This window comes from Prionailurus bengalensis, chromosome C1 (assembly GCF_016509475.1).
Source record: "Prionailurus bengalensis isolate Pbe53 chromosome C1, Fcat_Pben_1.1_paternal_pri, whole genome shotgun sequence".
Lineage (NCBI taxonomy): Eukaryota > Metazoa > Chordata > Mammalia > Carnivora > Felidae > Prionailurus > Prionailurus bengalensis.
The window spans coordinates 93247581-93260049 of NC_057345.1; the positions used below are offsets into that span (position 1 = coordinate 93247581).

The window sequence follows — 12469 nt, forward strand, 5'->3', positions numbered from 1 at the left end:
AGTAAGTAAATATAGCAAAAATTCTAAGTTTTCTGGTTTAACTGATTAATTTTTCTGTGTGCTTTAGATCTTTCTTCTTTGTATATAATTGGTCTAATGTTGAAGCAAAATGTTAAGTAGAGGTTCACTTGCATTATTTTGCCTAAATCCATTAAGTGGGGGTGAAATCACTAGTGTAATTGTGATCACACTGTATCCTTTTACTTAATTACTTGAATTATAAAAAAAGGATACCTGGATGTAAAACTTGAAATTTACCTATCATAGATAACTACATAAATCTGCTACATAACCAAAAGTCTGCTTTGAACCTTTGCAGTTGGATCTGTTAATCTTAGTCCAGACTTTTCTCTTTATCAGATTTATTTTCCACTTTTGCAATCCCATTTTAATTTATGGCTTTAAGGAACCTTGAAGTTTTATAGGCTAAAAGACAGCATCTGAAGAAACATGTTAATTGATTGGCCTGCTACTAGAAATACAAAAGTATAATCCTATTTGAATGACTTTAGGGCGAGTTGTGGTTTAATTTCTATTTCTTGTTAAAGCAGTGATTCTCAACTCTGGCTTATATGTTGGAATTACTTGGGGGTGTTTAAAAAATACTATGAGCCAGACCTCATACCTAGAGAGTGGGACCCAGCATTGAGAGCTTTAAAAAGCACTCCATATGAGCTCTGCTGTGGTGCAGCCAGGATCAGGAATCACTGCTCTGTTAGAGTTGTTCAAAGCTAATTCCAGTAAGAAGTAATTTCATGCTGCTCAACAAAATTAGAATGCTTGATGAGCTTAATCAGAGTTTCCCAAAGGGTGATATGTGTCCCTACCACTGGTGTTACATAAGGTAATTTTACTTTTTTATTTTAATACTTACATATTTGTTTTAATGTGCATTAGAAAATAAGTATCACACCAAACTCCTCACAGTTCCATGGATACTGCTTTGAAGCCAGATTTTTAAAAATTACATGTGCCAATTTCAAAGAAATTTGCCAAATTGTAGAAACACACTTAAGTGGATGATTATGTAAAATATAAACATGGCAGAAATCATAAAAATGTTAAACACAGTGGCAACTTTGGTAAAAGTCACCTTCTAAAATCTAGGATTAGAACCTAAAGTATCATTGCTTTTTCTCCAATGTAGATTTAAAATAACTTAATTCTTCTAGCTTTTAAAAATCTAGTGACAGACTTTGAGAATTAGAATTTCTGAAAATATTTAAATTACTGCTTTCTAAGAAAGTTTCTTGTCACTTAATTCTCTTATAGAAGTATGCCTTATAGATCAAAATACTTTGCTCCTTTTTTTTCTGAGGTAGAGATACCATGTGGTGGTAAGGACAGAAAGGAGTGTGTGTGAGTGAGACAGAGAAAGAGACAGGGATGGTAGGAGGGCTTGATGTATGGCTGAGTGGATCACTTAGATACCTAGATAGAGAAGAGTATTAATTATAGGACATCACCTTCCCCAGGTACCTGTTTTCTCCCACACTCTGAGGAAGTCCATAAGTCTGCCACAACTCAGAATACTTTAGGAAACACTACTTTAGGTTCTCTCATTGGTGAAGTGGGTTGCTCTGGGTGGGCCAATTAAAATGGGCTGCATATAGAGGTATTTAGCTATCCTATATAAAAGACATCTGGGGCTCAGAGACATTTGATTAGGCAAATTAGCTCATGCTATAAATAATAGTTTACTGTTTTATCAATAATGTATATATACTTTAATTATAGAGGCAGCTCTTCTAAGCAAGAGTAGACACAGCCAACATTAAAATTGTATTACCTGAAGTTAAAAATAACTGTGGTGCAGTTATAATATAATGTTGTAAATGTCCTATGTAATTTTATAGAATGGAAGCTTCTTGCCTAGAACTGGCCTTGGAAGGGGAACGTCTGTGTAAGTCAGGAGACTGCCGTGCTGGTGTGTCCTTCTTTGAAGCTGCAGTTCAAGTTGGAACTGAAGACCTAAAAACACTTAGTGCTATTTACAGCCAGCTGGGCAATGCTTATTTCTATTTGCATGATTATGCCAAAGCATTAGAATACCATCATCATGATTTAACTCTAGCAAGGTAATTAATTTAAGCTTTTTAATCCTCTTTCTCCTTGAATGTTTCTTAAAAAATGTTTATTCAATTTAAAAAAATGAACTTAATACATTTTAGTGAGTTCTGATTCAGTAGCACTGCATTTTAAAACTTTAGGCTGATCACAGTGTAATTAAATGATTTAATAGTAGTGAAATGACACTAGAGTTTAATTAAATGAATGAAAATTAATTACATTTAAATACAGAAACATAAGTTTTACATTTTTATTTAAAGTAGGTTTCAGGGCTAGTAACAGGTCCTTCTTACCTAAAGTATGTCAGTTGTCCTCTAGGGAAAACTATACTCTGGCTGCTTGCTTTATTTTTAACACCATTTGCTTCCCCCTCCCCCCCCCCCCAGGACTATTGGAGATCAGCTGGGGGAAGCCAAAGCTAGCGGTAATCTGGGAAACACCTTAAAAGTTCTTGGGAATTTTGATGAAGCTGTAGTTTGTTGTCAGCGACACCTAGATATTTCCAGAGAGCTTAATGACAAGGTAATAAGGAATATTACATAGTGGGCCAAATGTTTTATTTGAAATTGCTTTGTGTTTTAATTTTACTTAATTATTCTGTAGTTTATCTAAAAGTTAATACCAATGAAGAAAATATTCATAGAAAAATAGAAGTAAAAAATTTAAAATAGTGGAGAAAAAATAGTAGACATTCTTTCATAAGTAATCATTTATTTGGTTGTATGGATGACCATCGTAAACATTTCTTTCTCTTGACCATCAAGGATAATTATAAATAAATATATGTGATAAGCATTATAATACCTGGCTTCTGATTTCAAAATGTAAACTCTGTTGATATCTTCATCTAGGTGGGAGAAGCAAGAGCACTTTACAATCTTGGAAATGTGTATCATGCCAAAGGGAAAAGTTTTGCCTGCCCTGGTCCTCAAGACATGGGAGAATTTCCAGAAGACGTGAGAAATGCTCTGCAGGCAGCTGTGGATTATTATGAGTAAGTAGCACTGATGCAGTCCTGTGGCCCACCTAAGGCTTGGACCTGCTCTACATTCTTTATCCAGTAATAACGTTTTTAAGTTTGGGAAAGGTTTTAGAATTCTGGACTAGCAAGTAAAAATAAACCATCAAATCGCTGCTAAAACGTTACAGTGTTGGAATAGAGTAATCCCCTCCCCAGGAAAGCTTTCCTTTAAATTGTTAACCGGTGCCACTTAGTGGCAAAAACAAGAAATATCAATCGTTAGTCTAAACTATTTGGAGTAAATTTAGTTTTATCAGTAGAATTTCATAGAACTTCTTAGCTGTAACGGTTCCAAGATTGACTCTGTCCTTGACTCTGGACAGAAACCTGCCTGAATGGTTCAGTAAAGTGTTCCCATTTATTTCCCATAATCATCCTCCATCATACATATACCTCTAAAATTTACACTATGACTGTAAGCTTAGAAATTTTTTTGATAAGAATTTGATTTGTAAATTAAATCAATACATTTTTTTCTCAAACGTATTTTTTCACAACTTTTGTTATCATTTAGGGAAAACCTATCACTAGTGACTGCTTTGGGTGACCGAGCAGCCCAAGGACGTGCCTTTGGAAATCTTGGAAACACACATTACCTCCTTGGCAACTTCAGGGATGCGGTTATAGCCCATGAACAGGTATAGTGCAAGGCTTTGCGGCCAGATCATTTTCCCCATCAGTGTTCTGAATAGTGATTAGATTATTCTTTAGTTTTGTTATAGCTATATCTAACTAGAATTTTCTGTTTCAGCGTCTCCTTATTGCAAAAGAATTTGGAGATAAAGCAGCTGAAAGAAGAGCATATAGCAACCTTGGAAATGCATATATATTTCTTGGTGAATTTGAAACTGCCTCTGAATACTACAAGTTAGTCTAATATTTCTATAGATAAATGTAAAATGAATAGTTATGCAGTCCTATAAAATCATAGACTTTGGGTTTAAAACTTGCTTTTTGTACATACTAGCAGCAGGAACTTATACTTCTAAGCCTCAATTTCTTCATCTGTAACGGATGATGCCCAAAAGCAACGGACGATGCTTTTGGGATTGTTGTGAGGATTGAATGAAAGAATATATTAAGCATTTACTTTGCATAGGACGTGGCACATAGTCCTAAATAAATATTGTACCTTCGATTTAATCATTGCAGTATGACTCCTTTATATTTTTGTTAGTTTTTATCTTTAAAACTGTTTTTAAATGAAATTCTAAACTTTTAAAGTCTTTTAAACCTGTTTAGTGTGTGGGGTATGTATATTTATATGCTTTTTTTTACCCAGTTATGTGTTTGCAAAAAGCCACAAGAAAGTCTGGTAACAAAAATATGCCCTAGTTTTCATCAGTGATCACTTAATTCTTTTCCCCACCATTGTACCCTCATGTTGAACATTTCACCCACCCTCTCCTGCCCATCTTTGATCCTCATCATAAACTGAGGCCCCCATTCACTTGGCTGAGGAGTTGGCAAACCTAGCTTCTTCTGGCAAGGGTCTTTCTGGTCTTTCAATAGACTTGACACATAGATAATAGGAAAGTGTAGACTGTTTGAGATTGTCTGGTCTGTGCTTTCTAGTTTGGAGTTTTCTCTAATTAGTGGGGATTGAAGGCCCATATAGACCTTAGGCAGAAGCCAGTTTGAACCAAAGATACAATGATTGAGTTGTATTTTATTGTTAAAGAATCCAGTGTGAGAGGGTTTGGGATAGTTTGTCATCTAAAAACAAAAGGTAAAATTGCTTTAGGTCCATCTTAAAAACTAGAATGTCATCCCACCCTACTTTAAACATTGACTAATGGTTAATGTTTGTTCATTGATTAGTTAGATATAAGATATCCTCCTAAATAAAATACATTACTATATTAGGAATACGTAGTTTGATTTTGATTTTATTTTGATTTATTTTTATAAGTTTTATTTATTTAAGTAAGCTCTACACCCAACGTGGGGCTCAAACTCCTGACCCTGAGAGTTGGATGCTGTTCTGACTGAGCCAGCCAGGCACCCCTATATTTTGATTTTAAATATAAAAGTTTCTTATATTTTAAAGCCAAAAGACATGGAAATGTCTTAATTAATAGATGATCTACTTGTATTAAATACTTAAAAGTTCTGCAATAAAGTGGATGGTGGCTGTTTGAGTAAAGAACAGGAATATGGAGTAATGAAACTTCTTCCCGCTGCCCTCTCCATAAGCAGGCTAAAACTCAGAACTCTCAGGACTGCACAAGAAGGCTATCTTAATGTTTTAAATCGCTATCCTTCAGGATAGAAAGCAGTAGTAGTAGCAGTTTGGTAAACCTACTTTAGCAATTGAATTTGTTCCAGAAGGACTTCTGAATATTTACAAATTATATCGTCAAAGAATAATGGTGTGCCAGAAAAATACTCCAGGACCTCAAAGCAATTCCAGAAGTCTTGCAAAAATGTTTGAGAGGAGGCAGTGTTAGAATAAGTGTGTGGTCTCCCAAGGTGACAGCTTTGAAGGTATCACCATTAAATATAAAATTTCAGGCTTGTTTGCTTAAAACTATATTATCTATCATATACCTATTTTTTGTGTAATTATAAATCACATGAAATATTTGTACTATTTGGCAGAAACTGTAGGAGTCATTTAAGTTACTGGATCTAAAGCATCTGTAGGCTTAAGTGCTGATAATAATAATCAAAATAGTATTTACATTTGTTACCATCTCCTGTGAGCAAGATGCCATTCTAAGCACTTCATATATACTAATTTGTTTCATCCTCACAAATCCCTGTGAGGTATTTTCCCCATTTTACAGACGAGGAAACAGAGAGTTTGAGTGACTTGCCCTGTGACAGAGCTAATAATTGCCAAAGTTGGGATTTGAACCCATTCTAACTTTAGGGTCCACACTCTTAACTGGGACACTAGGTTCTCATTGATTCAATGTGTGTTAGGTAGAATCTGGTTAATGTTTAAATGTGGTATTTAATATTTTTCATGAATCAGTGACTACTGATTGTACACATTCTACACATTAGAATTTTGAGTGCTATGTTTTGAATTTTGACAAAATGCAAAGACAACAGTATAATTGAAAAGAGAGGTTATGTGGACAAAAGTTTCTTACTTTTAAGCTATTGCCACTACAACTTGGATAGTTTTTTTAGAGACACTTGGTCTTGTGTCAGTATTCCTTTTCTCTGAAGAATATTTAATAGGGCTCTCAAATTTATTCTGAGAGTCTAGATTTGGTTTTTGTGTTTCCAAAACAACTTCATTTTGTCTGAAAGTAATGGAGAAAGTATGAGATATTAAACTCTAAAATAAATTTACTTTAGAGGCAGGAAGAAAAATGAGTGTTTTATTTTATTATTATAGCCAAAATAAAAATGATCATTATGTAAGAATTAATTTCTTTTTTTAGAAAGACACTGCTATTGGCTCGACAGCTTAAAGACAGAGCTGTAGAAGCACAGTCTTGCTATAGTCTCGGAAATACATACACTTTGCTTCAAGACTATGAAAAGGCCATCGATTATCATCTGAAGCACTTAGCAATTGCTCAAGAGTTAAATGATAGGTAAGTTATACAGCTCCCTACTATAATTATAGTAAAATATAGATGCATTATTGAATCCTTAGAATTTTTCCTTTGTTTTTAAGTTTGTTTCCTTTGTTTTCTTTTTAATTCTTTTTTAAGGAATTTCTTCTGTTTTAGTTACCTTCTCTGTACGTTACTGCTTGAAGGGCTAGCATGTCATAGGAGTTTGCGATGGTCCATATAGCCTTGAACCAAGATCAATAAGTAGGTCACAAACTCGGTTGCCTGCAAAGGTCCTCCTGACTAGAACAGTTTGGGAATTGTGGTGATCTTAGAGATAAGGCCCAGCGTAAGGGGACAGCTGTTACTCAGCTCCAGCTAACTGATGCCAGGCAGGACCAAGGGTCTGTAATGTCCAGGTACTCCTCTGTTTTCAAGAGAAGCTGGAAGTCCTGAGTTTTATTTGAAATCTTCTGATTTTTAAATATTGGTGGCTATTTTTTGTAAATAAAAAACTGTATGATAAAACAGAATCTGTGCAGGCATTTAGTCTGTGATGTTTGCTTTAGAAAGAGATTTTTACTTCAGTATGAAGAACTGCTTTTCTGTAATTGTTCAGAATGAAATATGTTACTTCAAGAGGTAGTACATTCTCTCTCCCCAGTGGTGTTCAAACCTGGACTGAATGATTACCTGGTAGGGCTGTCATGGAAAGAAAATGGGCAGTTTAACTAGAAGACCTATTAGATTTTATTATTTTATAATAAATTGTATGCTTGAAAAGGATGTTTCCCATTTTTTGCTTGACTCTGAGTTTGGTATTATCTGGGTATTCTACTATGTCTCCAGTGATGTGATAGTATGTTCTTTATATGAAAGACCAAATCCAAGAGTGGGAGAGAGCCAAAGCATAAGAGAGTCTTAAAAACTGAGAACAAACTGAGGGCTGATGGGGGTGGGTGATGGGTATTGAAGAGGGCCTCTTTTGGGATGAGCACTGGATGTTGTATGGAAACCAATTTGACAATAAATTTCATATATTTAAAAAAAAAAAAAAACAAATCCAAAACATTGTTTATACCATTAATTACTGCTAAATAGCTTTTATTCTACACACAGCTCTCCTTTCATATAACTATATCTTAGCTTGGAATTGTTTTGTAGAATTGGTGAAGGAAGAGCATGTTGGAGCTTAGGAAATGCATACACAGCTCTAGGGAATCATGATCAAGCAATGCATTTTGCTGAAAAGCACTTGGAAATTTCAAGAGAGGTATGTAACTAAAAAACGGCTGTCTGTGCTATGTGATTCACAAATTAGCAGGGGGGGAAGGCCTATTATTTCTCTGGATTTCTCCTGTATAACCTAGTAATAAATCTATGTCATTCCCTTGGCATAAAAACTGCACAAAGCATTTTGAGATACAGATCAGAGGTCTGTTTGCATTGGCTTTGATGTAGGAAGATAGGAAGGTAAGACCAGGCATAGGGGAATGGAAAGATTACTAAAATATGCCTCCTGTCTCTACATGGAAAAGTAGCATGGTATGGAAAGAAAAAACGGGTTTTTTTGTTGTTGTTGTAGTTGTTGTCTTTTTTTTTTTTTTTTTTAACATGGTTGTTATAATCAAGGATTTATAACCCAGATTGTATCTGTTCCTGGGGCACCTGGGTGGCTCAGTCGGTGAGCGTCCGACTTCGGCTTAGGTCATTATCTCGTTGTCTGTGAGTTTCAAGCCCCACATCGGGCTCTGTGCTAACAGCTCGGAGCCTGGAGCCTGCTTCGGATTCTGTGTCTCCCTCTCTCTCTGACCCTCCCCCATTCATGCTGTGTCTGTCTGTCTGTCTGTCTGTCTCTCTCTCTCTCTCTCTCTCTCTGTCAAAAATAAATAAACATTAAAAAAGTAAATTAAAAAAAAGATTGTTATCTGTTCCTGTTCCAGTTCTGCTTTCTGGCTATTTGAGCTTGGAAATCTTTTCTGAACCTCATTTCTCATCTGTAAAATGGGAAGAATAACATCTACCTTGCAAATCATTATAAGAATTAGAGATAGTGTATGTAAAAGTGCCTAGTGTAATATCTATTGCTGACTTAATAGATACTATTACTATGGTATGGAAACAATATTCTAAGGAAATTTTATTCATGTGTTGGCAACTTAATGTGTCACAGAATAATCTGCGTTATTATTAAATATGATTGTAGAGATTAAGAGCAATTAGTATTTAGAGAATGGAAGTATTGGTAGAATGTAATCAGCTTTCCTATTGCCATATTTTAGAAGCTTCCCTTTTCTTTGAAGCAACTATTATTGGAAAAACCCATTTCATTCAGTCTCTTAATTCTAATAGATCTGTTTTCATTTCTATTTTCTTCCAGTTTTAGGTTCATAACATTTTCAGCTAATCTTCACCATTGTCTTTAAATACTACTCTAAAATATAAATGCTTGTTGGTTGTAGGTTGGGGATAGAAGTGGTGAACTAACAGCACGACTGAATCTCTCAGATCTTCAAATGGTTCTTGGTCTGAGCTACAGCACAAATAATTCAATAATGTCTGAAAATATTGAAATTGATAACAGTTTGCATGGTAAGTAACAGGTCTTCAAACCCAATTTCTTTATCCTCAATTACATTTAAATTACTCATCACATGTTAACCATCTCCAGAGAGAATATATAACTTAGGAAGCTCCAATTTTTATAATACCTTTTTGCTTTACCATAGTCCTGTTGATGTATCATTATAGAATACGGTATTTTACGGTTGTTATCTTGAACTTAGGAATGGTAAAGGTATGATTATTTTCTATAGGGTCACTCAAATTTATAAATGTTTGATGACAAAATTAAAATATTTTATTGTTTAGTTATTCTTTTTGATTCAAATGTTTTTACATATTTGATTTTTGTTTAGCTCGTTTCATTTCTAAGGTTATCTCTTAGATGAAAATTAAAAGGTCTGAAAATACCAGTATTGAAATGTGGGTAATGGAAGCTCTCATTCAGTGATAGAGATGTGTTTATTCTCAAGAACAATGTGGCAACATTCTGGTAAAGTTGAGGATGTACTGAGCATATGATCTGGCATTTCCACTGCCAGTTACATACCACTGATATCCAAACTGGAAGAAACACTTGCTCGTGTCACTAAGAGAAAGAGACATTTTCAAGAATTTCTGTAATAGTACTGCTTATGATAACAAAAAATAAGAAGCACTCTAAATCTCTGTCCCCAGTAGAATGGATAAAGAATTTCCTAGTCCTAAAATGGCAGTCAAAATGAAACTACACATATGAACTTGGCTGAATCTCACAAACATAAAGTTTCTCAAAGGAAGCAAGTTAGATGATATATACAGTATGAGAGCATTTATTATAAAATAAACTAAATTGCTTGGAGATCTATATATATGTAAATATATAGATGAAACATATGAAATATATGAAAATATAAAAAATTATAGGGAGGAGGAGGCACATTTTCAGAGAGTCACAGAGGAGTTAATATGTTGATAGTGGTTTATTTGTTAAGCTGGGTATTAGGTATCATATATTCCTTATGCCTTTAAAATATTGCTTAATCTTTAAAATATTGAATGGATATGAAAATGTGAAAATGGATATGAAAATATATTTCTCTATATTCAATGCTAACTTTATTGAAAAAACTTTTGTGGACCATGTTTATGTTTATTTAACATGTTTCCTGGTCAGCATTAAATCTCTCATCTAATGTGATCTTAAAATGAATATGAGTAACAATATAGAACTAGAGGTGTTACTTTGATTCTTACCTTGAAATTGAAGGCCTAAAGCCTTTTCCTTGGATTTTTACTTAATTAAAAAAATTTTTTTATTTGTTTATTTTTGAGAGAATGTGAGTGGGGGAGGGGCAGAGAGAGAGAGAGAGGGAGACACAGAGTCCAAAGAAGGCTCCAAGCTCTGAGCTGTCAGCACAGAGCCTGACACGAGGCTTGAACTCACGAACCGTGAGATCATGACCTGACCTGAAGTTGGATGCCCAACCGACTGAGCCACCCAGGAGCCCCTTATTATTTTTTTTAATGTTTATTTATTTTTGAGAGATAGAACATGAGCTGGAGAGGGCCATAGAGAGGCGGGGATAGAGGATCTGGAGCGGGCTCCATGCTGAAAACAGAGCCCTATGTAGGGCTCGAACCCATGAAGTATGAGATGATGAGCCAAAGTCGGACATTTAACCGACTGGTTTTTACTTACTTAAACTACCCTAAAGTTTGTTTTTTCCCCTACTATAATCATTTTAGTGGGTTTTTTTAATTTGTGTTTTTTCCAGTTTGAGAAATATTTGACATACATGATTGTAAATTAAAGATGTACAGTATGATGACCTGATTTATACCTAGTGAAATGATCACCACAGTAGGTTCAGTTAACATCCATCTTCTCATACAGATAGCAAAAGGGAAAAAAAATATTCTTCTTATGATGAACATTCTTAGGATAAACCCTCCTAGCAACTTTCCTAAGTGTCATACAGCAATGTTGACTATAGTCATCATGATGTACGTTCATGTACTATTTACCCTAGTACTTATTTACCTTATAACCCGAGGTTTGTACCTTTTGACCACCTTCTTCCTTTCCCCCTCCGTAATCCTCTGCCTCTGGTAAATCACAAGTTTGATCTCTTTTTTTCCTAGTTCGGGTTGTTTTTTTTCTTTTTAGATTCCACTATAAGATCATACGGGGTTTGTCCTTCTCATTTTCTTTTAAGAGTTTCTGTGGATAGTATAAAACCAGTTATTATAAAATGCCTTTTCTAAATTAAGGGGTAATGTCAGTAACCAAAGTTAGTTTCCAACCAAAATGTAACTTCCCTACATCAAAGCATTTTAGAGGGAGTGTACATTCTATTTTTATGTAGTTGGTATGGAAAATTATTAGTCTTAAAAAAATACATGTTTGTATGTTTCCTCCTTCCATATGGGCTTGTGTAACAGACTTTAAAATTGAATAACCTAGTCATGCTGAATTTGTAGTCTTAAGGACTTCCCCATGTATTTGAATTTTTTTTTTTTTTTTTTTACAAAGGTGCACGCCCGAAGTTTGGACGCCGACACAGTATGGAAAACATGGAACTTATGAAGTTAACACCAGAAAAGGTTGGCAGCCTTTAGGTTTTTAAATTTCTTGAACTGTTATAATCAAATATTTAAGTAACTTTTAACTTACATGAATAGTTTAAATAAACCTTGTGTTGTATGGGTATCACTTTAAAATTTTCCTTTAAAAAGAATTTTTTAAAAGTACAGTCTAAAAAGAATGTGCCTAATATGCTGCCATCTGTTTAAGAGAAGCATTATGCATCTATATCCTTTGTAGATGCTTAAAACATTTCAGGAAGAATCTCTAAGAAACCTGCTAATAAAAATAACAATTGCTTCTGGGAAAAGGAGTGGATGTCTCAGAAGAGATACTTTGTACACAGTTTTAGTTTGAACTGTTTGAACATTTTAACATGTACGTGTATTACTTTTTTTAATTACTTTTTTTAAATGGGAAAATTAAAGGGTTAGGAAGCTTTTTTTCCCCCAACTAAGTAACAGCAACATTATTAGTAAGATAAGTGATATGTATGATCAAGCTAGTTTTTCTGGCTGCATTTCTTAAAAGCATTTTCTTCACTAACAACTGTTTATTCAAGATGCATCTTCCTTAGGCTTTTGTTTTCAGTAACAGAGAAGGGACTTTATAATTAGAAAAGTTATTTTTTTCTTTTATAATTTTCTATTAAGTTTTTAATTCCAGTGTAGTTAGCATACAGTGTTATGGGAGTTCCAGGTGTGCAGTATAGTGATTCAACACTTCTGTGCATTA

The 12469-nt window shown here is 34.4% G+C and overlaps 1 protein-coding gene across 6 annotated transcripts in view; it reads left to right on the top strand.

Annotated features, from left to right (window-relative positions):
* The window catches only part of GPSM2 (G protein signaling modulator 2), a 46705-nt gene that overhangs the window by 18217 nt on the left and 16019 nt on the right, over positions 1–12469 (top strand). For all 6 annotated transcript variants that reach the window (XM_043575730.1, XM_043575731.1, XM_043575732.1 and 3 more), the window contains 9 exons: positions 1857–2078; positions 2457–2592; positions 2922–3064; positions 3606–3729; positions 3843–3958; positions 6490–6645; positions 7771–7879; positions 9069–9198; positions 11684–11754. In XM_043575730.1, coding sequence (XP_043431665.1) covers positions 1857–2078; positions 2457–2592; positions 2922–3064; positions 3606–3729; positions 3843–3958; positions 6490–6645; positions 7771–7879; positions 9069–9198; positions 11684–11754 — 1207 coding nt within the window. The remainder of the gene's footprint in view (positions 1–1856; positions 2079–2456; positions 2593–2921; positions 3065–3605; positions 3730–3842; positions 3959–6489; positions 6646–7770; positions 7880–9068; positions 9199–11683; positions 11755–12469) is intronic.